Source organism: Perognathus longimembris, chromosome 7 (assembly GCF_023159225.1).
Source record: "Perognathus longimembris pacificus isolate PPM17 chromosome 7, ASM2315922v1, whole genome shotgun sequence".
NCBI classification, from domain to species: Eukaryota; Metazoa; Chordata; class Mammalia; order Rodentia; family Heteromyidae; genus Perognathus; species Perognathus longimembris.
In genome coordinates this window covers 4,958,636-4,985,186 of record NC_063167.1, presented here as the reverse complement: position 1 = coordinate 4,985,186, position 26,551 = coordinate 4,958,636, and the positions used below count along the sequence as shown (strand labels likewise).

The following is a 26,551-nucleotide window of genomic DNA, read 5'->3' as shown; positions in this document are numbered from 1 at the left end:
GCTGCCACCTGGAGTCACCGTGGAGATGATGGATCCGCACGCCTCTTCTAATGCTGTATTGGCAGGGGGCTTTGTTGCATTCCATGCATCCAGCGCAGCACTTAAGTTTCTGAGCTCCTCCACGCCATGGTCTTCTTACTGCTGTAGTGGGGAAACCTTGTAGAACGGGCATCGTGTCCTAAGGGCGGTGACTAGGCAGCAGCAGGAGGCTGACAGCTCAGGATGAGACAGCTCTGCAGGTATCCCAGCCTACATCCCCCATCACTGAGCAGAGGGTCAGCATGGCCTTCCAAGATGGGTCCCACAAAGCTCCAGGGCGATTCCCATCCTCCGCTTCAGGAGTGCCATGGTTTCCAGCTTAAATTCATGGCCAGCCTTTTAGACCGTCTTTGCACTTGAATTAGTGGATGATCTTCCTTCGGTAGGTTGTGACACTCTACTGTGCTCCATATTAGAATATTTTTTAAAATTTTGGCCACAGAACTCATTGTAGTTGGCATAACTGTTACATAAGTGTTTTTATCTTGATTTTTAAGAGTGGAGTTATGGTGTTACAGAATTAAGTCACAGCTGATTGTATATCAAAGGACAGGGCTGGTGACAAAAGCCCCACCATAGCCAGCTCTAGACTGCCAGGTGCATTTTCTTGAGGTTTTTATTTTTTGCCTGTCCTAGGGCTTGAACTCAGTGCATATAGGCACTGTCCCTGAGCTATTCTGCTCACACTATACCACTTGAGCCATTTCTGGCTTCTTTTCTCCCCGCCCCTGTGCTCATAGACTTTCCTGTCTGGGCTGGTTTCTAACTGTAGTCCTCAGATCTCAGCCTCCTGAGTCACTAGGATTACAGCACACCTAGCATGATGAGTTTTTTTCAAAAGACTGTTAAAATCAACATTATAATATTATAGCATTACAATAGTCCTTTCAGGTGATCTTAGTTTGACTTTATGATCCTTTTTTTCCCCAAGTGGAAAAGGAATAAAAATGTTATTTGTTGAGCATATATGCCAAGCCCCTTTAGGTACTTTTCATCCTAATTACACTCTGTAAAGAAAGGAAATTAGGTAGCCCCTGTCCCCCCAGTTTACAGATGAGAAAGGAGCCTGAGGGAGCTAATAATAAAGCCTCTCTGGACACACAGTAGGAAGGACTAGAAAGAACATTACTAGCTGGGACATAGGACGAAGACATTTGTGTGGGTTACTGCAGGTTCCAGAAGTAGTGTTTTTTCTTGTTTCCCTGGGCAGACCTGTGCTTGCTAGGCAGAATACCACCATTTGAGCACACCTCTAGCCCAGGTAAGGTTTGTGCTTGCTGGAGGTAGGGAGCTGTGTGTGGTTGCCTGGGAGGAGGACGGCCTGGAGTGCAAGGGGCTCTGTGTGACCACACAAGGAGAAGTTTGCGGCTCGAGGTGGCCTTTGTACACAGTGTAGAAACACCAGGCTCTGGGCTGGGGATATGGCCTAGTGGCAAGAGTGCTTGCCTCGTATACATGAAGCCCTGGGTTCAATTCCCCAGCACCACATATATAGAAAACGGCCAGAAGGGACACTGTGGCTCAAGTGGCAGAGTGCTAGCCTTGAGCAAAAAGAAGCCAGGGACAGTGCTCAGGCCCTGAGTCCAAGGCCCAGGACTGGCCAAAAAAAAAAAAAAAAAGAAACACCAGGCTCTGCATCTAAAACCACACCAGGAGGCACTGCTGAGTCATTTTCTGAGCCTTGTGGTTCAGCCGAAGAATTCTAGTTGAAGAAGGTTAGCCAGAGCTTGGTAATTCTGTTTGCCATAGCACACCTCTCTGGACACATGTGGACACACTCTCAGTGACTGCTGGACAAGGCCAAGGCCTGAGCTGGGAGGTGAGTCTCCCTAGACATGAGGAATTAGGGTACCGAAGGTGCAGACGGGGCCCTGAAGTCCTCGTGGCCAAGCAGGTAGAGGCTGTGATGCTGGCCAAACTGAAAAGTCACTACTGTGCCCATTAGGTTTGGTTCTCGTTAGCATTGACAGGATACAAGGCTTGCACACGTACTCCCAAATGCCCCTGTAGAAAACCTGTGTGCACCGAGCACACACGGGAGTGGGATGCCCACCCTCCAGCTTTGTTTTCACTGACACCGAGAGGAAGATTTGACCATGGCTAGACCACCTTCTTGAGTGGACCCAGAAGCCTCGTGGCAGGACATGAAGAACCAGCTCCAGGAAAATGGGTGTTATTCTTTTAGTGCCAAGTTCTTTTGGACCAGAATATAGTTTTGTTAATTCGGGTGAAGATGCAGCCCCTGGAGTAGTGTCAAGCCAAGCTTCCTGTGATTTTTCACAGATTTGTTTAAAAAACACAAAAAGAAACCATCTTTTTGTGAGTTTTGGCTGAAACGTGTTAGCCAGCGTATACATTGTGTCCTCTCATTTCACACTTGAGCATAGGTTGGTATGGGAGAGTCACTTTCATCTTTGAGCCCTAAATAATTAAGTAGATTAAGGGTTCAAGGGAGGATGTGCCTTTTACTGTAATGCATAGATACAGCCTGTAGAAAACAGTAATCTTGACACATTTTTTTATTCTCACTGTGACTTTCCTATCCATACTTAGGTGTTTATCTCAGTTAGAGAAGAGCTTCCCTAAAAGATTCCAAGTTTTTTATCTCAAAAACTGAGTTGTGTTATTTTTGTGAATGTTCAGGACCATTATACATATTCTCTACAAGGTAGCATTCCCATGTATCTGTGTCTGTGGTATAGTTAGGTTCAAATGAGTAAACATTAACTGAGCACCTACTTTGTATAAGGTCTTCTGCTAGTTGCTGCTAGGGAACTCAAATTGATATATATACTATTGACATATACTTCCAAGTCAAGTTGGGGGGAAAGGACAATAAAGCTGTAAGACACAGCTCCATGTGTTTGTCAGGAAAGACAACATATGAAGTGTATGTATCCTAGACATACTAAAAGATGGCTAGAGTTACAGCAGATGGACCTGGAGGCTCCAACTAGCAGCAACTAGGAGAACATGGTCTCAGAAGGCTGGGAGCCAGAAGCCATGTGGGCCAGGCACTCAGTGCGTGGGGAGCACTCCCCTTCAGAGCCAATAGCGGGGAAAGCCCCGGAGGCCTGCCAGAGGGCACAGTTCTAGGCGTTTGGGGAAGCGAGGTCTGGAGGATGCTCGAGGAGCCTTGCTTGCTGCCCTGACTTCGGTTCTTTCCATCTCTGCAAAGTGGATCGCCGTGGCCAGGGACTTTGTGTTGTGCTTCATTGGAGAGTTTTCACTCCCATTGGGAAGTGAGGCAGAAATAGAGAAAAGCCCGTTTCTGAGGGTTTCTGCCCCTAGAAACTCTCCAGCATTTGGAAACCTTAGGGTTGGACAGGAAGCGTGCAGGGCTCATCCATCAACGTCTCTCCCTCTGTGTGTCTGTTTGCTGTGGCTGGTGCCCAGGGGTAACCGTTCACCACATGTGGTGTGAAGGGGAAATGACTTCCCGAGGGCAAACAAGAGCATCTTCATGCCTCAGACTGGCTTCCATGTAAGCCCACGGTGGGTGGGGGTGGGTTGGAGGGCACAGTGTCCCACGGGAGCCCTGTAGTATACCCCCTCCCACCACCCCCCTGGCAGCTCTGAGCAAGGCTATCTGCGGTCTGGATGTGGGCCTGAAGTGTGCTCATTTTAAGTGTCCAGCACACCACACTAGGGGCAGCCTTTCCTACTCGATTGTTGCAGATCCACCCCATCCATCTGGCATTTTTGAGGTGGGAACTCAATGGCCAAGGAAGCCTGGGCCCTCCAGGGAGACAGCCCTCCTTCCCAAGTTCCCTTTGGGATGGGTGGAGAAGTAGTGCTGGCCACAAATTGCGAGGTGGTCCTCTAATTGGGGAGCCATGCCTTTGTGTGCCGTTGGCAGCTGTTTGTCCATCTGGCCCTCTTTTTCCCAATGAAGCTGCCCTCTGGGGTCCGCCACCATCTGGGATCCACTGGAAGGTGTTGGGCTGGCTGTTCTGTGTCACAGTGTGGCAGTGCCCGTGTGGTCAGCTCTTTGCCCACACTACTCCCCATTGGTACCAGGTCTTCTCTGCCAGCAGCCTCTACAACTGGAGGACTTCACGGCTTGGCAGGATCCCATCACCTTCTTTGCACATCTTCTCTTGCCTAAAAGTGCCATGCTCATTCTGCCTGGGGCTGCAACAAAGCACCACACATCAGACAGTGTTAGCAGCAGGGATGTAGCTCCTCCTCACTCCAGAAGCTGGACTTCCATGGCTAAGGCGTCAGCAGGGTTGGCTTCTTCTGAGGCCTCTCTCCTTGGCTTATAGACCTCTGTCTTCATATCATTGTTCCTCTGTTCTTGTCTCTGACCTAATGTCTTTTTCTTGAAAGGATACCAGTCAGATGGAATTAGGTCATACCCTGGATGTCCTTGGGTTGTTGTTTGGGGATTGTTTTTTTTGGGGGGGGCGGAGCTTGAACTCAGGACCTTGCACTCTCTCGCTTGGCTGTTTTGTCCAAAGCTGGACCCTCCCACTTGAGCCACGTCTCTACATACAGCTTTTAGCTAGTTAATTAGAGATGAGTCCCTTGGATTTGTCTGCCCAGGCAGCTCTCAACTCTAATCCTCAGATCTCAGCCTCCTGAGTAGCTAGATTATAGGCATGAGCCACCAGAGCCTGGCTCATAACCTCCCCAAATAAAGTCACATTTGTCATAGTAGGGACTAAGACATGACAGATCGTCAGGCACAGTTCAGAAGCCCTTGTGGTTGCTGCAGCCCTTACCCTCTGTGCTGGAGTGTCTGTGTGTGAACAGCCACTGGGAAGCAAGCATGCTGGCCACATGAGACTTCATCTTCCAGAGAGAGGTCTTTGCCTTTAAGCAAAATCCCAAATTCAGGCACAAGAGAGAAGACATTTTCCATCACGGTAGGAGAATGTGATATCGTTTTTGTTTTTGGAAGAATAGTCTCTGCTTCTCCTTTTATTAAACAAACATGATCCTTCCTTCTTTCGTAACAAGGAAGTGGGTCCTTTATTTGAAAATTCAACTTGCAGAAATGGATTGTACATGATAATTTGCTGCACATCCATAAAACCCATAAAATACAAGAGGTAGTGTTGGTAGAGTTGCTGTTCTCATTTCCTGACAGTCATTATGTACTTTCAATACAAAAACATTTTTCTCCTAACTATCCTTTCTGAGCTCAAAAATGGATTTCCCTCCAGCCCCTGTCATTCAATTATCACCTCGGGAAATGCACGGATAGAACTGATGATCCCTTTAAAACATCCTGCGGCAGGCCGCCCTCCCTCATCCTTCATTGCTCGTCATTAAATGTTACATCGCCAATGTATATTTTATAGGGTGACCCTGACGGATGTCACTTTGATGCTGTGTGGGGATAATAAGATTGCACATACAATGAAAGGCCGATAAATAGAAAAATGTTTACGAGATGAAGAAGGGTGGTTTTAACAGCTTTACGACTCTCCTTTTGCCTCTCCCTCTCTGCTGGTAGAATAGAGAGTTCATTATAGGAACAAAAAGCATGAGCAGAGGTGAAGTGGCCACAGAACCAGAGGCAGTGAGACCCCCCCCTTGCCCTGCTGTTGAACTCCAATAAAATGAACTTAGGAAACAATGAAGTGTTCAGCTAGGGGAAGGAAACTGATGTCAGCAAATGAATTCTTGGGGTTGAGAAGTCGACTGAGAAAATGAGATGTCTAGTACTGGCGTGTTGCATTTGAAACGTTAGCTATCTTTGAACAAGCAGCCTAGTAAACCTGAAACTAAAGGCGTTGGCATGCTCCCTTTTGTGTGGGCTCCGTGTTAAGTCTTGCTGCGGTGTCAGTGTTGCCATAGATGGGTGATTTCCAAACCTGGTGAGAACCCTTAGGTCTGTGATGGGCTTTGCACTATATTGTGACAGCCTCAAACTCTGTTTTCTGTTGTGATTCTTTAAGACAGGTCTCACTGGGTAGCCCAGGATAGCCTTGAACTCATGATCCTCCTGCTTTAGCCTCTTGAGTGCTGATATTATATGTGCAAACCATCCTACCCTGCATTGATCTCCCTTTTCAAGTGTGTGGTTTCCAAATCTTACTTGAAAAAAAAAAAAAAGTCACAGCCAGGCACTGGTGCCTCATGTCTGTAATCCTAGCTGAGATCTGAGGATTGCGATTCAAAGCCAGCCTGGTCAGGAAAGTCCATGAGATCTCCAATAAACTACTCTGAAAGTGGCTTCAGTGGTAGAGCACTAACCTTGAACACAAAGAGAGATCTGCTCAGGGATAGTGCACAAGCCCTGAGTTCAAGTCTCAGCATTGGGGGGTAAAGTGATTTGTGGTTATGTAAAAGCATTTTCTGTGTATAGCTTGATAGATTTAATGGAGTTACTTTCGGGTGGGGGACAGCAGGGGTGCCTTCAGGGGACCCTTCAGTGGCTCATGAATACTTGCATGGTTTTGAGCACAGTTGCCCTTAGTGCTAGAGGTAACTTAACAGAGACTATGAGGTTTATGGTGCATGTAAGACTTTTCTTGGGCAGAGACCATGTGTCTTGAGGGACTCCGCCTTGTCTAAACTCAAGCATCTCTGCTTGTGGATCAAGAGGCAGTTGATTCCACTTGTTGGTACATCTCTGGGCATGTGAAATGAGGAGCCAAAGGAAGGCAAAGAAGCCAATAGCTAAGCTGTTGGGCCACTGGAGACATGATGAATGGGTTGCGAGAGGTGTGTAGGGTGGTGAGTTCCTGGTGTCTGATATGCTTATAAGTAATTTTTACTGGATCCTATGACTACTGTGTGTGTGTGTGTGTGTGTGTGTGTGTGTGTGTGTGTGTGTGTGTGTGTGTGTGTGTGTGTTTTAAACCTTGATATCAGGAATCGGTTTCTCTCGGGTGTGATTGTATAATTCAGAGTGAGGTAGGGGACCTCACACACAGCAGCCTCTTCTACCAAGCACAAGACTCCAGAGATCCAAGATAACCTAGACTTGAACCTCTGACTTAAAAGATCAGGTTGCCCAACCAGCCACCGGTGGTTCATACCTGAAGCCTAAACTACTCAGGAGGCTGAGATTTGAGGACTGTGCTTCAAAGCCAGCCCAGGCAGGAAAGTCCATAAGTCCATCTCTAGTTAATCACCTCCCCCTAAAAAGGCAGAAGCAGAGCTGTGGCTCAGGTGTGTTGAGTACTTGCTTTGTGCTGTAAAAACTCAGACACAGCACCGAGGCACTGAGTTCAAGCCCAGGACTGGCAATACATACATACATACATACATACATACATACATACATACATACATACATACACACGATCAGGATGGCTATTTCCCCCCAGCTGGCACCAACTGGGCTTGAACTCGGGGCCTTGCGCTTTCTGTATCACAAGCCACATCTCCAGCTCCCTTAGCTCCTTAAACCCTGAGTGTTCGTTTTTGAGAAGCAGCACAGCAGAGTGGTTAAGACCGCTGAAATCTGGGACCAGACCCAGAGTCGCTTCAATTGAGAGTTTTCCTCTTGTTTGCATTGAAAGTCTGCTTTTTGATGTTTTTGGAAATTGAATATTATCTTTTTCTATGCTTTTAAAGTTAATTTCAGGTAATCTTTGATTCCCAGGAAAGCGTCTTCCTCTCATGTTGACTGCACGATGCCTCGTGGGGGGGTCACTGGTGGGAAGGGCATAGGTGTGGGAAGTTGGGGAGACCAAGCTCAGAAAAAAAGCCTGAATGTAGCTGAAAGACAAGAATGGCAAGTGTCTGGGCGGGGAAGTGATGTGAGGTGGCGAGTTCGCAGGCAACACTCTGCTGGTAGAAACCACTGCCATGGAGTTTAGCAGAACGAGAAGGCAAAGGCCTGCTCCATAGATGATTTGGAAGGAAGACTGCTGCAGCCTCTGCAAGATGCCAGGAAGGGCCTAAAGTCTGCTTCTCCGAGTGGACACTGGAGAGTTTGGAAGCCTCATTCCTATTCTAGTTTCCAAAAGAAACAGAACTGTGGCCTGTTTCGGCCCTTTGTGCGGTATAAACATAGTGTAATAATGTGGGCGGCTAACTTGCCCAACTAGATGTTTTTTACTTTAACCTTAAGGGCACCTGGCCCAGGAACATCTTAATGGACAGTTCAGCCTGGCCTTTTTGAAAACAGCTCAAACCCAAAAGACCTTCTCTCTCAGGAGTGCAGACAGACATGCCTTGCCCAGGTCGCCCCCATTGCAAGGCTTCCTCTTGGGTGGTTAGATCCGAAGGCTTTGGTTCCGAAAAGCTATTTTTCTGCTGCGGGTGTTCAAGCTCATCAGCACTCCTTATGTGCAGGAGGAGACTGAGAGGTGGCGGAGCTGCTGACAGTGCAGCCCCATTAGGGATCAGGGAACTGTATTTGGTTGGTTAACAGAAAAGCAAGGAGCCCTGGGGAACTGTGCCTTAATTACTGGAAGGCAACAGGTTGTCTGCTGGAAAAAGAGCTGAAAGAGGTGGCTGATGCCAAACCAGTTCTACCCCAGGCCTCCTTCCACCTCCCGCCCCACAGTTGTCCCGCCAGCCCTTGATTGTCAGGAGCAAAAGGATAGAGAGGGGCTAGGAATGTGGCTTAGCGGTAGAGTGCTTGCCCAGCATGCACGAAGCCCTGGGTTCAATTCCTTAGTACCACATAAAGAGAAGTGCAAAAAAGCCTTGAGCAAAAAAGAAGCCAGGGACAGTGCTCAGGCCCTGAGTCCCCAAGCCCCAGGACTGGCAAAAAAAAAAAAAAGATAGAGGGACTTACACAGGATTCTACACCAGCAAATTTTACCGATTTAATCACTACATTTGAATGTTGTAGGTGCATATGCATGTGTTGCGTGTGCGTGTTTGTGTGTATGTTGGGCCTAGGCACTGTCCCTGAGCTTTTTTGCTCACAGATAGTGTTCTGCCACTTGACCAACAGCTCCAATTCCAACTTTTTTGGTGCTTACTTGGAAAATAGAGTCTCATGGACTTTCCTGCCCAGCCTGGCTTCAAACCATGATTCTCAGATCTCAGCCTCCTGAGTAGCTAAGTATTCGTAGTTTTTGCCAAGAAGCAATGGGACTGTAATTCTCCGGCAGAGCATATGCGACAGCTGCCCGGGTGAGCCTGTGCCTTGGTGGAATCCCATTCCCCTGCAGCCGTGAACTAGCCTTACCAGTTGCTCTATCCATAATCCCCTCATTCACCTGCAGCTTTGTGGCCAGCATCTCCCTTCTTGACTCTTACTGCCTGCTGCTTTTTCTCAGATGATGCTTGGCCCAGAAAAAGACCCAGGGAAACTGTAGTGGTGAGGAAAAGATGAGCTACAGCCTTCCCTCCCCAGTGAGGGTGCAAGGACCCCCACCCCCCAGCACACAAGTAGGCAGCACACCTCAGCATTGTCTTCTGTTTTGTGGACAGAACACTGCACTGAATTGAAAGCTATTTACGTGATATTTCCAAAAGACCAAGCCTCCCCCCTCCATGTGCTACTAATAATACCTTACAATTAGAAAAAACGTCAGTCTCTGTTGGGTATATTCATAAGCTTCTAGTATAGGGAAAAGTAATTGGCTTACCTTTTCTTGCCTTGATCTTAGGACCCGAGTGAAGATCCTGTCTGATGTGTTAGTGCTGAGCTGAGTCGTAATAACCCAAGGCTGAGGTGGGGGCTCTTTGAAGACCCCTGTGCCAGAATGCCTTGGGCAGCTCAGATATGCTGGCTGAGAGCCTGCCTTTGATAGTGCATGCTTCCCGCGCCTTCTCCTCAGCAGTGTGCTCACTCCACTCCCGCACAGTCCCAAGGGGAAGACATGAAGCTTATGCTACTTTGCAGAAGAATTTCTTTTTAATTGGGCAGGACAAGTTCTCTTCTCTTAGCATTGTGGTGCCTAAGGGAAATTAAATGATGGCAGTGTTGTAGGTTACTAGACGCCATAGAGCAAACTGACCTGCTCGTAAGGCTGGCGGGAGATGCCCCTGGGAGAGTGCCCAGGGCAGTATGGCCAGCGAGTCGTTAGCCACAGTCAAGCAGAGCGGGGCCCCGCCATACCCGTCCAGACAAGGTGTGCCTGAAACATTACATTCTCAGGCATACTAGCCTCAGAGCGCCAGCGGCCCTGGCCCCTACTGCTTTGCTTCGTTCAGATTGTCCAAGCAGCAGAGGGAGCACTGACTTCGTATTCCTGCCCGAGCGATCTTGACAGACCTACAGCTACCTCCATCCCAAGAACACAGAAGCCCAGAGGGGGAGGAAGAGGAGGCCAAGCCACCTCTGGATTACCATTGAACGGTTCTTCCCTGACCCACAGTCAACCCTTGTCTGGGTTTAGCTTTTCTTCTTGAGGTTCCCAGCCCACCCTGATGGCATTGCCCTACCTAGGCAGATGAGTTCTGTCCCTTCTCCAGTCTCTGTGCACAGTACTCCCTTCCCCTAGTTTTTCTTTCTGGGGAATCTGGTGACTCTCATTTTTCTAACGCTGCCTGTGTGCGCTCTGGGGCGCTAACTCTGCTGGGAGGAAAGCTCTAAAACCACCCGTACGTAGCCTTTGCCTGTGACTTGTGGAGAAAACCCAGCTTCCCTCAAAAGAGAAAAAGGGGTGCTTAAATATAGGCTAGTGGTCTCAAGTACTTCCCCCAGCACAGCGCTGGGCACTGCGCCAGGGTGGTTCCTGATGCTGTGTGCAGGCTCAGCACCGCAGCGTCAGGAGTGCTGACACTGAAGCTGGCTGCGAGGCCTCGCTGTGAGCCCAGGGCACAGCGCACCGGGAGCACAGTGAGCATTACAGGCCGTTGGTGTCGCCAGCATTTAGACCTCGCTGTTTGCTTGCAAGCAAAAGCGGCAGCTAATTTGCAAGGCTGGCTTTGTGGAGCTGCCTTTTGATCAATGATTGCCTGTGTTAATGTTTCAGTAAGCTATTGATTCCTGCAAGAGCTTCTGTTCCCTGAATTGATGTTCAGCGGGCCTCCACAGCACACACTCTGCATGTTTGATTAAAGTTCAATTGACTTTGTTCCTGGTGAGCTCGTGAGCGGCTTCACTCCCTATTTGTAGAACCAAAGCGTTCCCCAACATATTCTTTTGTTTGTGCTCAAGACCTAGCCACCCATGCAGCCACCAATATGCTGCTTCTAATCCTCCCAGATTCCCTTCGTTCCAGTGTTTAATCCCTTGGTAGCCATTACAGCGGCTGAGAGGCAGCTAATAAAAGCTGGCCTGGATTTGTTGTTCCTTTATCTACTTCACTGATATGTAATTGATGGTATGTATACAGTAAAAATGCATAGTTCAGTAAGTTTTGACAGCTTTATGCATTTCTGTGACATAACGGTAACCATAATTTATAGACTGATTCCATCATCCAACCTGGTTGTTAGTTGAGTTATTTGCAGGTACTGTCCTGTCTGTCCCACCCAATCACGGCTTTGCCCTTTTTTGTTTGTTTCCCCTTCCCTTTAAACAGACTCATATCATATGCACCCTTCTTTGATTGCTTTCATTTGACAGGATGATTTTGAGATTTGTCCCTGGTACTAAATTTGTTCTTTTTTATTACCAAGTATTATTCCCAAGAACGAGTATGCCATCATCCAATTATCCAATCTTTTATTGATAAGTATACGTCTTGTTTCCATTTTATAGCTACTAAGAACAAAGTTTCTGTGAATGTGTGTGCACAAGGCTTTGTGAATTTTCTTTAGGGTAAACAAGGTAGGCACAGAATTACAGATAGTATGGTAGGTATTTATCATTGTAGAAACTGCCAGCCAGTTTTTACGAAGTGATTCGGTTTACATTCTCAGCAGCAGTACGTGTAGGTTCTTGTTTCTCCTCTGCCTTCCTGAGTTTTTAAAGTGTATTCTTTCATTTTCTTAACTATGATTCCAGACCTGTCCTTTAGATTCTTGGCACTGAGAAGATAAAAATTTCTTCTTGTTTAAAAGCTATTTCTCTTAAAATGTTTAATTGTTACTATAAAGGTAATATACAGAGGGTTACAGTTATATAAGACATAATGAGTACATTTCTAAAAGCTGTTTCTTAAGTGTTGGCAAAAAGTTGATGTTCATGTAATTGTTAGGTCTGGAGTTTCTCACCTGAGTACCATCTCACCGGTGCCTGGAATCTTCTTTCTATCTCAAGTCTGGCATTGGGTTTAAATCTCACTGAACTCAGTCTTCTTTTTTATTCTACAAGTTGTGCTGTCTTTTTAAACTGCTTTCATTTGTCTTTGGGAAGTAGAGGTGGTCAGTTGTAACTGCATGAGGCAACACTGTTTACACAAATGCTGCTTAAAATCTGGGACTGCTTAAAGGAATTCTTGAGCCTCACAGAGACCCAGCCAGCATCTTCACGCCTGGTTTGTTTTTTCCCCTTTTTGTTAAACCATCTCTTGGCTCCTGTGGTTCTTCTTCTTCTTCTTCTTCTTCTTTTTTTTTTTTTTTTTTTTGGCCAGTCCTGGACCTTGGACTCAGGGCCTGAGCACTGTCCCTGGCTTCTTCCCGCTCAAGGCTAGCACTCTGCCACCTGAGCCACAGCGCCCCTTCTGGCCGTTTTCTATATATGTGGTGCTGGGGAATCGAACCGAGAGCTTCATATGTAGGAGGCAAGCACTCTTGCCACTAGGCCATATTCCCAGCCCCTGTGGTTCTTCTTGCAGGGCAGGCTTCTGTAATTCTTTTTTTTTTTTTTTTGTCAGACATGCGGCTTGAACTCAGGGCCTAGCACTGTCCCTGGGCTTCTTCACCCAAGGCTAACATGCTCTACCACTGAGCCACAGTGTCACTTCCAGTTTTCTTGGTGGCTAATTAGAGACAAGAGCCACTGACTTTCTTGCCTGGGCTGGCTTCCAACCACAATCTTCTCAGACCTCAGCCTCCTGAATAGCTGGGGTTACAGGTTTGACCCACCCTCCCCCAGTCCTCTTTGGCTCTTATTCCCCGGGTGCCCTCAGGGCTTCTCCAGCAGTGAGTAGCTTCATCTGGCTCACTGGACACCTAACAAATAATGGGCATCCAGCACTCGGTTCTGATGTCTGGAGGCAGTGCTGCACTGGGCTGAAGGGGAGAGGGCTGCGTTCGTGCAGACCCAGGACGGGCCCTGCGGCAGTTGTGCACACTGTTCCTGGAGCATTGCCATCACACCTGCCCTCGTGGGGCCTTATGTCTTGCAGGGAGAACTGATCACCTTCTATTACTACTGGAAGAAGACCCCCGAGGCAGCCAGCTCCCGAGCCCATCGCCGGCACCGCAGGCAGGCCGTGTTCAGGAGGATTAAGACCCGCACTGCCTCCACCCCTGTCAACACACCCTCCAGACCCCCCTCCAGCGAATTCTGTAAGTGGGGAGCTTTGGCGAGAGGTTCACATGCAGCTCCACGTACATCCAGCTCTGGGCCTGCAAGAGCGGATGGCCCAGGCTATCGTGTGTACACACGTGTGTCTGGGTGTGCGCGTGTATGAAGCCTGACCTAAATGCAGTGCTGACCATGGCCAGAAGGTTTTCACTAGGGAGAGTTTTAAAACCTGTTTGTACTCCTAAGCATTTGTAATAAACTTGCCATCATTTAAAGTTTTACAGAAGTAGGAGCTTAGACTTGGCCTGAGGCGTGTGGGGCCCTGGCCTAGGAGGCTTTGCCTGTGGTGGGTGATGTGTTTGTGTGGGGTTTGGTGATAATAAGATCAGATGAGCTGGGCACTGGTAGCTCACACCTGTAATCCTAGCTACTCAGGAGGCTTGAGATCTGAGGATTGTGGTTGGAAGCCATCCTGGACAGGGAAGTGTGTGAGACTCTTATCTCCAATTAAACCACAGAACAAGCCAAAGTGGTGCTGTTGCTCAGGTGGTAAAGTGCGCCGTTCTGAGCAGAAGAGCTCAGAAATGGCACCTAAGCCGAGTTCAAGCCTCAGGACTGGCAAAAAAAAAATCAGATGAACACCTTTTTTGGGGGGGGATGGAAGGGCATACCAGGCCCTTGCCAGGCCCAGCAAAGCCTTGGCCTCTCCTCCCAGTTCGTTCTAAGAACTGGACACGATGGCAGCACCTCGGTTCTGTTATGGCCCTGAACTTCCAGCCTGAGGCCGGCCACCTGTGTGTGTGCGTGCCCAGGACTGCCCATGAATGCCGCGGAGGCGTTGTTCCCGCTTCACGGCTCAGCACTGTGAGCGCCGCGGGCTGCGGCCGTGGAGCTGCTCAGTGCACAGTGTAATGGTGTCTCTCTGTTCCGCTTGTGGGCCCCATACATACAGTGGACCTGAGTTCCGCCAGTGAGGATGACTTTGACAGCGAGGACAGCGAGCAGGAGCTGAAGGGGTACGCCTGCCGTCACTGCTTCACCACCAGTAAGTAGCTCCTGGTGCCCGGGGCCCCTTCACCATGGGAGGCCAGGTTCCGGCACTCGATGCGCCAGAGCGGAAGCCTGCCGCAAGCGTGCTGATTGAGAAACCTGAGGGTCGTCCTTATTTGACTTCCCTCCGTTTGAGTCACCAGTACGGGGAGAGCTGTGTGGCCAGTGGGTAGGGAAATCCACTCCAAGCCAGGGGTGCACATGGGTCCTGGGGACTTGCTGCCATCTCCTCCGGGTACCCTGTGAGGAGCAGCCGCCTGGGCTGGCTGAGGAAGAGGAGTCTATCCAAGGGGGCTGCCTCGCTGCGCCCCGGGAGCCGTTGGGTTTCAGGATTGGCACCTCTTCTCAACTCGCAGCCTCTAAAGACTGGCACCACGGGGGCCGGGAGAACATCCTTCTCTGCACCGACTGCCGCATCCACTTCAAGAAGTACGGGGAGCTGCCGCCCATTGAGAAGCCTGTCGACCCTCCGCCGTTCATGTTCAAGCCTGTCAAGGAGGAGGACGATGGGCTCAGCGGGAAGCATAGCATGAGGACACGCCGGAGTCGGGGCTCGGTGAGCCTTGGGCCCCTGAAGGGGGAAATGAGGGCAAGCTTAGGTCGAGAAACAGCCCCCTGGAAGCAGGGCTTTGCCTTTGGAAGGACATTCGGCCCTCTTCTTGGGGGTCTGCCCTTTCCTGGGGGTCTACCGGGCCCTCATCCTGAGATTAATTTTACAGAAGATTAGTTGATCTTGGTTGGTGGCCATGTACTAACTCTCCAAGTCTTGAGAACTCCCCGTTGCTCCTGGCTGCTGCTTACTTCCACCTTCATTCACTGTGCCTCAGCTCTGCTACTTGATAAATTTTTTTCTTTTTTGGTGACAGCACCGGTGCTTGAACTCAGGCTTGGGTACTGTCCCTGAGCTTTTTTGTTCAAGGCTGGCACTCTACCACTTGAGCCACAGCTCTGCTTCCAGCTTGCTGATTAATTGGAGATAAAGAAATCTCTTGGATTTGTTTGCACTGCTGACTTTTAAGTGAAGTTCTCAGATTTCAACCTCCTGAGTAACTAGGATTACAGGCCTGAGCTACTGGAGCCTGGCTTGCTTTATCCCTTTGCAGACTCTCAAGTGCCTGATCCAGCTTTAGAAGCCCACGGCACATGCTTGTCCTTGCTTCATAGGCCTTTCATGAGAGGCTTTCCTTTTTTGTGGCCGGGACTCCGGGAGAGGGCTTTTAGTGAAAGTCTAGGGGTACAGGTGTGTGTGTGTGTGTGGGGGGGTCTTCCACATAGGACTGACCGCCTGAAGGGCCTTCTAACAGGTGGGTTGGACGGTCCACCTCATCTTCCCCTGCTATCCTGGCAAGGCTCCCAGGGCTCACCTGGTGGCTTCATAGAAACAAGGAGCTGGAGGGGAGCCAGCAGATGACTATGCCAACGTAGTCAGCCCAGCCAACTTCCAACTTCCTGCCCTTTGCCCAGAAAACCTTACTCATTTCCAGCATAAGTGGCTCAGGAAAGTCTTCAGAGATGAGTCTTGAGCGCCTCTCTCTCTCCCTCCCTCCCTCTCCGTCCATCTGTTCATTCCACCTCGGCCTGTGGTGGGCTCGGCCGGGGCCCTGGGCCCTGCCTGCCTCACACGCCTCTGGTTGGGCACAGATGTCTACACTACGCAGCGGTCGGAAGAAGCAGCCCGCCAGCCCCGACGGCCGCGCCTCGCCCATCAGTGAAGACATTCGCTCCAGCGGCCGAAACTCCCCCAGCGCCGCCAGCACCTCCAGCAACGACAGCAAGGCCGACACAGTGAAGAAGTCAGCCAAGGTCCGGGGCCACCTGTCCCCCTTCTTCCCACCTACTGTCCCCCCTCCTTATCCTTCCCACCTAACTTTCTCCTCCCTCCTCTTCCTTTCTACCTACTCATCCTCCTTCCCACCTACCTCTCCCCTCCCTCCTCCTCCTTTCTGTTTCCCTCTTCCTTCCCACCTACCTTTCCCCTCCTTCTTCCTTCCCACCTACCTGTCCCCTACCACCTCCTTTCTACCTACTCCCCCCCTTCTTCCCCACCTACCTGTTCCCTCCTCTTTCCCATCTATCTGTCCCCTCCTTCCCACCTACCTGTCCCCCCTTCTCCCTCCCACCAGAACTGCTAGCTCTGGTATTCAGCTGTCTCAGACATAGGCCTGTGGCTGCTTCTTGGAGCTTCTCTGAACACTTACTGCCCAGGCCTTGGGGCCTAGAGAAAGGGGGTTCCCACCAACCTTTTTAGGGGCACCTCTGCCTCCAGCTGCCAAGACCTCAGAGACAGAGGGCAGAGATTGGCTGGAAAGGCACCCTGCCCCCAGTTCCAAGCATTTTCATCCCCAGGTTTTTTTCCTTTAAGTTTATTTGAAAGGCAAACCCTGGAGAAAAGTAGGCTCACCATCTGGAGTGGGGGCCTGGAGAGGAAGTCCCTCCACCCACAGATGTGTGTTGCTTTCGTCCCCACTGAGCCTTTCCAGAGCTTCCTTGCTTCTGGAGAAGGAACTAGGAATGATGAGGTTCTAGAATGTCCTCTCCTCACCTGAGCTGATGGGGCCTCCTCGCTGGGGGGGTGGGGGGGGGCTGGGGCTGAGAATGATGGGGAGAATGCCCACCCCTCACCGGGCCTGATGGGGCTTCCTTGCTTCTGGGGCCCGGCGCTGCAGAAGGTGAAGGAGGAAGCCTCATCCCCGCTCAAGAGCACCAAGCGCCAGCGGGAGAAGGTGGCCTCGGACACCGAGGAGGCTGAGCGGACCAGCTCCAAGAAGACGAAAACCCAGGTGAGGGCCCGGGCCTTGCTGCTCCTTAGAGCCCCAGCCCAGACCTCCTGGAACATGGCCATGCTCTGGCTCCCAAGGGGGGTTTGACCTCAGTGACATGTGGCAGAGTTCTCTCGCCCCAACTTTCCCTTCTCCTTCCTCTGGTTCTAGGAGGTCAGCCGGCCCAACTCCCCTTCTGAAGGCGAAGGCGAGAGCTCAGACAGTCGAAGCGTCAACGATGAGGGGAGCAGTGACCCCAAAGACATTGACCAGGACAATCGCAGCACCTCCCCCAGCATCCCCAGCCCTCAGGACAATGAGAGCGACTCAGACTCATCTGCCCAGCAGCAGACCCTGCAGGCCCAGCCCCCAGCCCTGCAGGCTCCCTCGGGGGGCCCCCCAGGAGCACCCCAGCTTCCTGCCCCAGGCCCCACAGCCTCTACCCCGGCAGTCCCTCCCCAGGGCCCCCCTGCAGCCTCCCAGGCCCCTGGCCAGCCACAGACCCCGACGGCGTCTGCAGTCCATGCCCACGTCCAGCAGGCCCCCACCCTGCACCCACCTCGCCTGCCCTCTCCTCACCCCCCTCTGCAGCCCCTGACGGGGCCTCCTCACACACAGCCCCCGCTGCACAGCCAGGGCCCACCTGGCTCTCACGGCTTGCAGGCTGGGCCCCTGCTACAGCACCCGGGGCCCCCTCAGCCCTTTGGCCTCCCCCCCCAGGCCTCCCAGGGCCAGGCCCCTCTGGGAGCCTCCCCCGCAGCGGCTCACCCGCACAGCTCTCTGCAGCTCCCCGCCTCTCAGGCAGCCTTGCAGGCCCAGCAGCCCCCGAGGGAACAGCCCCTGCCACCAGCACCCCTGGCCATGCCTCACATCAAACCCCCGCCCACCACGCCAATCCCCCAGCTTCCCGCCCCGCAGGCCCACAAGCACCCCCCTCACCTCTCAGGGCCCTCCCCCTTCTCCATGAATGCCAACCTGCCACCCCCACCGGCCCTGAAGCCCCTCAGCTCCCTGTCTACCCACCACCCACCGTCGGCCCACCCGCCCCCCCTGCAGCTCATGCCGCAGAGCCAGCCGTTGCCCTCCTCCCCTGCTCAGCCCCCGGGGCTGACCCAGAGCCAGAGCCTGCCCCCTGCTGCCACTTCTCACCCCCCGGCCAGCCTCCATCAGGTGCCTCCCCAGCCCCCCTTTGCTCAACATCCCTTTGTCCCTGGAGGCCCCCCTCCTGTTACCCCACCCTCCTGCCCCTCCACCTCCACCCCTCCCGCGGGGCCCAGCGCCTCAGCCCCAGCCTGTCCTGCCGCTGTTTCTACCGGGGGCGGCGTCCCCGGGGGTGCGTCCTGCCCGCTGCCCACAGTGCAGATCAAGGAAGAGGCTCTGGATGATGCTGAGGAGCCCGAGAGCCCTCCGCCACCCCCCAGGAGCCCCTCCCCCGAGCCCACCGTGGTGGACACCCCCAGCCACGCCAGCCAGTCCGCCAGGTACTTCTCCAAGACTCGTGGCGTGTGCGGGTCGGGGGGCTGCGCGAGGCCGGGCGGGCGAGGCCTCGGCCCGGGCCCCCAGCCAGAGCTGCGGCCTTTCTAGGTTCTACAAACACCTGGACCGGGGCTACAACTCGTGTGCGCGGACAGACCTGTACTTCACCCCGCTGGCCGGATCCAAACTAGCCAAGAAGAGGGAGGAGGCCATTGAGAAGGCCAAGCGGGAGGCCGAGCAGAAAGCGCGAGAGGAGCGGGAGCGGGAGAAGGAGAAGGAGAAGGAGCGGGAACGAGAGCGCGAGCGGGAGCGGGAGGCGGAGCGTGCAGCCGTGAGTCCCGGGGGGCGGAGGGGCGCTGTCCACTGCCCCGTGTCGCCAGGTCGTGTGAGGCCATGGCCTCGGCCGGCCGCGCCTCACTTGAGCCCTTGAAGGCTGAGCTCTCTGCGTGGAGACCCCCCCCGAGGGGCGGCTTAGAACCAGGCTGGGTGGGGCATCCTGCCGGCACCTGTCCCACGATCCTTCTCATGGACTGGGTCACCCAGCTCCGCTTCTTCAGGAGGGGAAGCTCTGGCGGCTGGGCCCCTCGGCCTGCTGACCTCATCCCTACCCTGCCTTGTTGCTCTCTCGGGTACACTGTCCCCCAGCATGCCGGGGTTGCTGTGGGCACAAACGAGACAGACTCCTTCCCTGCAGGGTCTGAAGGGTGTCCGGGATCTGGCATGACCGGTACCCAGCCTCCATCTTGGACTCGGAGGCAGACTGGCAGTGTGAGGGGCCCCCGTGTGGTGAGCACCAGGCTCGGACCTCAGCCTTCTTTCTCTCAACAGAAGGCATCCAGCTCCACACACGACGGTCGCCTCAGTGACCCGCAGCTCGGCGGCCCTGGCCACGTGCGGCCCTCCTTCGAGCCGCCCCCCACCACCATCGCCGCCGTGCCCCCGTACATCGGGCCCGACACGCCTGCCCTACGGACCCTGAGCGAGTACGCGCGGCCCCACGTCATGTCGCCCACCAACCGCAACCACCCCTTCTACATGCCCCTCAACCCCGCCGACCCCCTGCTGGCCTACCACATGCCCGGCCTCTACAACGTGGACCCCACCATTCGTGAGCGGGAGCTCCGGGAACGGGAGATCCGGGAGCGAGAGATCCGGGAGCGAGAATTGCGGGAGCGGATGAAGCCGGGCTTCGAAGTGAAGCCCCCCGAGCTGGACCCTCTGCACCCCGCCACCAACCCCATGGAGCATTTCGCACGGCACAGCGCCCTAACCATTCCCCCCACAGCCGGCCCCCACCCATTCGCCTCTTTCCACCCGGGCCTGAATCCCCTGGAGCGGGAGAGACTGGCCCTGGCGGGGCCCCAGCTGCGGCCCGAGATGAGCTACCCGGACCGGCTGGCGGCCGAGCGCATCCACGCCGAGCGCATGGCGTCCCTCACCAGCGACCCGCTGGCCCGCCTGCAGATGTTCAACGTGACTCCTCACCACCACCAGCACTCCCACATCCACTCCCACCTCCACCTCCACCAGCAGGACCCCCTCCACCAAGGTGGGTGCTCCCGCCCGCTCTCCCACCCCAGCAGTCCCTGGGGAAGCCTGAGGTCGGCCCTGGGCCCCGGGGACGGTGAGGCTGGTGGGAGGGCCCGGCCCAGGCACCCGCTGCCCAGGAAAGCTGGGCGGTCGCAAGTGGCAACTGCAGACCAGTTGTCTTCACGCGGGGCGGGGCGGGGCTTCTGCTGGCTCAGTGCCGGCTGACCTCACGGGCTGTCCAGTCCTGTCCACTGAGGACAGGCCGCGTGGTGCGGGGCAGAGGGAGGCAGGTGTGCACAGAATGAGTTCACGTCAGGCCAGATGTGTCCAGCAGCGCTGCAGCACTGATGCTTCCAGAGAACGGGCTTGAGGGAGGGGTGACGCTTGGGAAGCCCATGCCAGGAAGGGGCCCACGGGGGGACCCTGAGCTGCTCTGAAAGGAGGAGGAGGCCACAGCACTTGCTGCAAGCAGAACTGAGCTCCTGCTCTGCAGCTGGGCAGACACTGCTAGAGCCAGACTGTCCTGCAGGCCCAAGAGGTACACCTGGCCACAGCCAGGGGCACTGCAGGTCTGCACCCCACAATACCCCACGTACAAGGGGCTCCTGGAGGCCGCCTGGGTCAGCCAGTGAGGAAGGAACCAGCCCCGCAGCCACCCACTGCCTGCGTCTGGACTTGTGCTCTTCTCCTCAGGTTCTGCAGGCCCAGTTCACCCCCTGGTGGACCCCCTGACTGCCGGCCCTCACCTGGCTCGCTTCCCCTACCCTCCCGGCACCCTCCCCAACCCCCTGCTCGGACAGCCTCCTCACGAGCATGAGATGCTGCGCCATCCGGTTTTTGGTAAGGATTCCACCGAGGACGATGGGGCTCCGTGTGCGTCGGCTAGTGTGTCCACCCGCGGCCTCCCATGCGTGTGCAGCCAACGGCAGCGTGTTTCCCTGCGTGCAGAGGATGCCTGCCCCAGGAGGGCCCCGCACCCCAGGAGCTGCACAGACAGACTGCTGGTCTGCACAGGGGATGTGGAGGCTCTGGTAGGGGCCTCCTGCTCCCCGGAGGCCCCCTGGGAAGTGTGTTCTGTGGCACCCAAAAGGTGACGGTGTCCTCTTTGGCAGGCACTCCCTATCCTCGAGACCTGCCTGGGGCCATCCCGCCCCCCATGTCCGCGGCCCACCAGCTGCAGGCCATGCACGCGCAGTCCGCCGAGCTGCAGAGACTGGCCATGGAGCAACAGTGGCTGCACGGCCACCCCCACATGCACGGCGGCCACTTACCAAGTCAGGAAGATTACTACAGGTGAGCGGGGCCGAGGGGAGCCCCGCCCAGCGGCCTCGCGTGCGAGAGGGAGGAGGCGGGCAGCGCCTGCCCGTGCGGGAATGCGGGAGGCCATTGGCGTGGGGCGGGCGGCCTGGGCGGGAATCCCCACACACCAGCAAGCCACCCACCTGCCCGGCGCCTACCCAGGCCCAGTACCCAATCGTTTTCTTTTCTTACCTCTTTTCCAGTCGACTGAAGAAAGAAGGTGACAAGCAGTTATAAGTTATTTATTTGTTAATGCTGGCTGTGGGAACCCCAGTTCTTGGGGACAGAAACGGGACTTTTGGCATACATTAGGAGCTGCAAAAGCAAAAAAAAAAAAAGTCTTCTAAAGATTTCTTTATATATTTAAAAACCCCACAACTAAAAATGTATCTGCATACTAGTGTTCGTTTGTCAAGAGGATTTCCTGAGACTGGTGTGGGTCTCTTGCATGACAGTCCCCCAGAAGCTTAGTGAGTCCTGGACTAGACTGAACACCCACAAACTTCCCTGCAATCTTGGGGTTTGGCTTTGGTTTCCTTTTCTTTGATTCCTTGGTAGGTGCTAGAATCCGTTCACACCCTTCACTGTGCGTGCGGGCGCCGAGGCCCGGGCTCCGGCCCGTGGTGTGCAGGTAGTGGCGTATGAGGTAGAATCCAAGAGCTATAATTTTTAAAAAATCTTTTATTTTAATACATTGTAGGAAATCTTCATAATTTGAGAAAGTCCTGCAGCATGGCTTTTTACATCTGTAAATAAGTAATTTTAGAACAGCTTTTTTTTCCCCTTCCACAAACGACTATTCTGATCTATTTTTTCCAGCCATGTCACTAATTGTGAATTCCTACCAGCTATTGACAGAATACAGAGTTGATTTTTTAATAAAAAGTTATATATAATTATCCCTTTAATTAAAGGGAGCCGATGGGCGTTGTAATTGCAAGTGGGCAGGAGCTGGGGACTAGGTGGTCGCAGCAGTGGGCATCGGGGTGGCGGCGCCCACCCCCAGGCTCTGCTCCTCCCGGCCCTGCTGCGGGGGTTTGCGCGTGCTTTGAGGTGTCGGCCGCCCTGGGGGCGCGGGAGCCCGGTGTTGGCTCCCACCACCGGGTGACCCTGGCCTCGATCCAGGAAGGTGTGGAGGCGCACATGTGTGTGTGTCCGTGGTAGGTTTCCGTAGTCCTATGCATATACACTGATTGGTTCTGGATACGTTGCCTTTTTGAATCCTCTGGAAAATTTCATGAGCAGGCTAGAGAATTCAAGAAACGATTCCATACAAAGAAACTCAGCACAGGACAGACCCAGGACATAAGCTTGCCAAAGGAATGTCTGGAGCCCGCCCTTTGTGGGTGTCACTTGGATGTTGTGGTAAGGACCAGGCAAGGCAGCCTTGCTGCACCCAGGCTGCCCTGAGGTTAAGCCCCCCCCACACCCCCCCCAAGCTGCTTCCACCTGGAAGGAGTGGGGATCCCAGCCGCAAGGTTCCAGTCAGGGAGCAGGCGCCCAGGTCACCCCCTCTAGAGGAGCCGGCCACCCCCCTGAATGCCGACAGCTCTGTCCAAAGCTGAGGGCAGGTCTGGTCCGTCGGGACAGGCAGGGCCTCTTCCCAGGCTCCCATCCTACACCGTTCACGGGAGTTCTGCCTGTCTGCGGCCGCCCGTGGGTCATCTCAGTGGAGACCTGTTCGGGGCCCAGGCTGATGGCTGGCCGGTGCTTTCCAAGCTCCAGGCTGAGGGTGCGGGCCTGTAGCCGGGCCGCGCGTATCCAGGAACCGTGCTTGGCTCCAGTCAGGACAGATGGCATTGTCTGTTGAAATGTAGTTTTGGTTGTTTTCTTTCTTTCATTTTTTCATTCCATTTCTGCCTTAACTTTAGTTCCTTAGGGGAGGCAAGTTCACATTAACTCTTCGTTGTGCACACTGCTGGCCACTTTGGCATGGAGGCTCTTGTTTCCTTCTGGGACGCAGGTGCCGTCCAGGGGGTGAGCCTTTGGCTTCTTTGGCTCTCGGGCTGCCTCTTCCACTGGGGACAGGCCCCCAGGCCACCACTGCTGTCTCCTGTTTCTTTTCCTCCTTTTAGCTGAATCTACCACTCAGTTAAATCTTCCATCTCCCCTCTATTGTCCGTTTTTCCAAAGAGCAAGAGGGAAGTACTTGAAGTCTGTTTTGGAAGCCGTGGGAAGTGTTTCCTCCTTGTGTTTTGGGGTTTCCTCCCGCGTCCCAGGTGAAACACCAAGACCCTTCCATTCCCAACATCCACAGCCTGATGCCCCGGGCGACTCCCTGGCTCCTGCAGGAGGCCCTAAGCCGTGCGATGTCGTTCAGGCCCAGCCGCCTGGGTTCCTTTTAGATTTCCCTTCCTTTTATTTGAAGTTTGGTTTTGCTTTCTGTGTTTTGTACGTATCTTGTTCAGTGTTGTCAGTTGAGCTTCACGTCTCCTTGCAGCGGAAGCAGAGCAGAATACTTTCTGGTTTGCTGGGTTTATATATATCTTGAAGCTAAATGTATATATGAGTAGTTTGCCATGAGATAACACAGTGTAAGCAGAGTAGACACCCAGAAATCGTGACTTCTGTGTTCTCTCCATTTTGAGTATTTTGTAATTTTTTTGAAATATTTGTGGACATAAATAAAACAAAGCTACACTACACGCACGGTGTGGACCAGCGCGGTGTCTCATTCCGGGAGCGGGGCCGGGGTCTGGGCTGCTGCCTGCTTTCAGCCCTCAGGGCCGGTGAGGGCCAGAGAGTCTGCCGCCTCCTGCTGGGGGACCTGCTGACCTCCCAGAGCGGCCTCTGGAAGGCGCTGCGCCTGGGCGGGGTGGGGGGAGGTTCCTAGGCAGGAGTGTTCTGACTGACCAAGAGTACCACCCCTGCCGGCCTCCCCACCCCACCCCCCAACTACCCTACTCCTGCACGGCCAGCAGGGGCCTGCAAGGGGTGGGCATGGCCGCCAGGGGGCAGGAGTCAGCAGTGGATTCCCACTCAAGTCTGTCCAGGGCATTTTCCGAAGCTTCAGCACCATCTCTGGAAACCTCTGCGCTTGCCTTGTCGCAGGTGCTCCACATGTAGCTACACAGTGGTCGTGTAAACAGGAGTGTGGACGTTCCTCAGGCCACTGTCGCCTGCCATGCATCCGTCCTAAGGCAGAAGGCTGACACCCGGGTGAAGGCCTTTGGCCACCCTGACGCGTGCCCTTCCACCCCCGTGTCGCAGAAGTGGGCCCTCAGCTTGAGCACAGAGGCCCTGTGACCCCCTTCTGGCTCTGCAGCAGGTGGACTGACAAGAAAAAGCCCAGACCCTCCTGCATGCAAGTAGCAGGTCTGCACGCACCTCCATCCGAGCAGGGTCCTGGCTGGCCTGTGGGTTAGGGCTCTGAGCAGACAGGAGCATGAGCCTGGGCTCTACCAGCCTGGAAGGGTTGGGCATGATTCTGAACCCAGATCTCTGTCAGAATAGAACCCATTACCTGCACACTTGGGGCTCATGCCCACGGGCCCCCAGAGCAGGCAAGAGCCCCTGTATCCTCCCCGACCCCCAGGAGGGAGCTGCACAGCAGGACTGGCTGTGCAGCCAGCCAGGCTGGTATGGGGGTCCCAGAGCTCAGTAGGCTGGAGCAGGGGAGCTGCTGTGTCCGTCAGAGAGCACATGGCTCGTTGGCGGTCCCAGAGCGGCCTCCTGCCCCAGCCCTGCAACTTAACTCGTGAGTTGCGGCTTTCCCGGGGGGGACACATGCCCTTCCTAGGGTGCCCGTGCCACATTTCTGGTCCTTGGAGATCTCAGGATCAGAGGCATGGGGTTCGGTGCTATTCCAGGAGTTCTGGCAGCTCAAGTTGTGTGAGAGCTGGGTAACTTGGTTCCACCGTGGTGACTGCTCACGGTGTGGTAATTGGTTCATTCTGGCTTGTCAGGGGCTAGGCTGAAGAAACAGCCTCATGACACAACTCTGCTCATGGGCAGCGTGCCTGGCCCTACCCCGGGCACCTAGATAGGGGCCAAACCCTGTGCGTAGAAGGTACTTGCCTCGAACACTTTGGCTGGCTGGAGGGACAGGTGGTTGCAAGGATGGCTGGATGATGATGGGTGGACCCTGCAGAGGTGCTCTCGCATCAAAGGCACGAATCGCCACGAGCTACCTTTTGCCTGGTTGAGGTTGAGTCTGAAAGTTCCAGGGAGCGAGGCGCACACTGCTGACCTCCACACGGCTTTTCTGTTGCTGCCCCTGACCACCGTGCCAGTCTTCCTGGGTTCGGACCTGGCAGGTTCCGTCCCGTCCAAGTTTCTCTGGGAACCCCGGGTGTGAATGTCCCGTGTGATGATTACATTTGAAGAGTGCCTGCTCTGGAGACCCTCGGTCAGGCTGCGGCTGGCTGTGGTTCTCTGTGCACCCAGCCCCCCGACTCCCCAGTCACAGGAGCGTATTCCTGGTCCTGACCACCAGGTGGCAGTGGTCACACAGCCAGGTGCTGAGTTCCAGAGGTGAGGTAAAGCGGGACATGTGTGGATGTTACATGGAGCTGTGAGGAGGGGAGGGGGGTGCAGAGGCAACTGGAAAGGTCACAGCACAGCAGAGCTGTGGTGGAAGGACGGGGGTGTGCAGAGGTGGGGGGGAGGCCCTGGTACTGATGAAGGGAGAGAAAAGGCTGTGAGAACTGGAGGTTTCTTTGCTTTTGCTTTCTGCTGCACCTCCAAGCCTGGGGAAAAGAATCTGCCCAGGCCAGGCCCCAGTGGCTTATACCCATACTCCTAGCAGCTCGTGAGACTGCGACCTGAGGACCACAGTTCAAAGCCAAACCCAGACAGCAAATTCTGTAGGTGGATCTGTGGCTCAAGTGAGAGTGTCCAAGCCCTGAGTTCAAGGCCTGGTATTCAAACCACAGCCTAGGGGCTGTCCCGTCTCTGCAGTCCCCTGGGGGCTCGCCGTGTCTGTGGTGAGGAGCCCTGGATGGGGCCTTGCGGGTCCCCCGAGGGACGGGCAGGAGTCTGATCTTCTGACAGATCCCAAGATGCACCGCTTCAGCGTTGGTTCCAGTGGCCCGCGTGGGACCACCTTAGGGCCCCGGGTCTTCTCTGCCTCCACTCTCCTGGGCCAGGAATGCGGGTGTCCCCAGCATGTCTAGGGAAAGGGGCAGCACGAGGCCTGCTGGTTCTGGGTGAGCGGATGCGTGGCACGCAGGCA

General features: G+C 54.1%; 1 protein-coding gene across 8 annotated transcripts in view; it reads left to right on the top strand.

The window, feature by feature from the left end:
- Positions 1-24,027, top strand: part of Rere (arginine-glutamic acid dipeptide repeats) — a 370,202-nt gene extending 346,175 nt beyond the window's left edge. For all 8 annotated transcript variants that reach the window (XM_048350176.1, XM_048350173.1, XM_048350174.1 and 5 more), the window contains 11 exons: positions 13,143-13,305; positions 14,217-14,309; positions 14,671-14,870; positions 15,956-16,117; positions 16,981-17,094; positions 17,245-18,554; positions 18,658-18,880; positions 19,378-20,098; positions 20,773-20,919; positions 21,192-21,372; positions 21,582-24,027. In XM_048350176.1, coding sequence (XP_048206133.1) covers positions 13,143-13,305; positions 14,217-14,309; positions 14,671-14,870; positions 15,956-16,117; positions 16,981-17,094; positions 17,245-18,554; positions 18,658-18,880; positions 19,378-20,098; positions 20,773-20,919; positions 21,192-21,372; positions 21,582-21,615 — 3,348 coding nt within the window. In that variant the 3' untranslated portion in view covers positions 21,616-24,027. The remainder of the gene's footprint in view (positions 1-13,142; positions 13,306-14,216; positions 14,310-14,670; positions 14,871-15,955; positions 16,118-16,980; positions 17,095-17,244; positions 18,555-18,657; positions 18,881-19,377; positions 20,099-20,772; positions 20,920-21,191; positions 21,373-21,581) is intronic.
- The last annotated feature ends 2,524 nt before the right edge of the window (positions 24,028-26,551 follow it).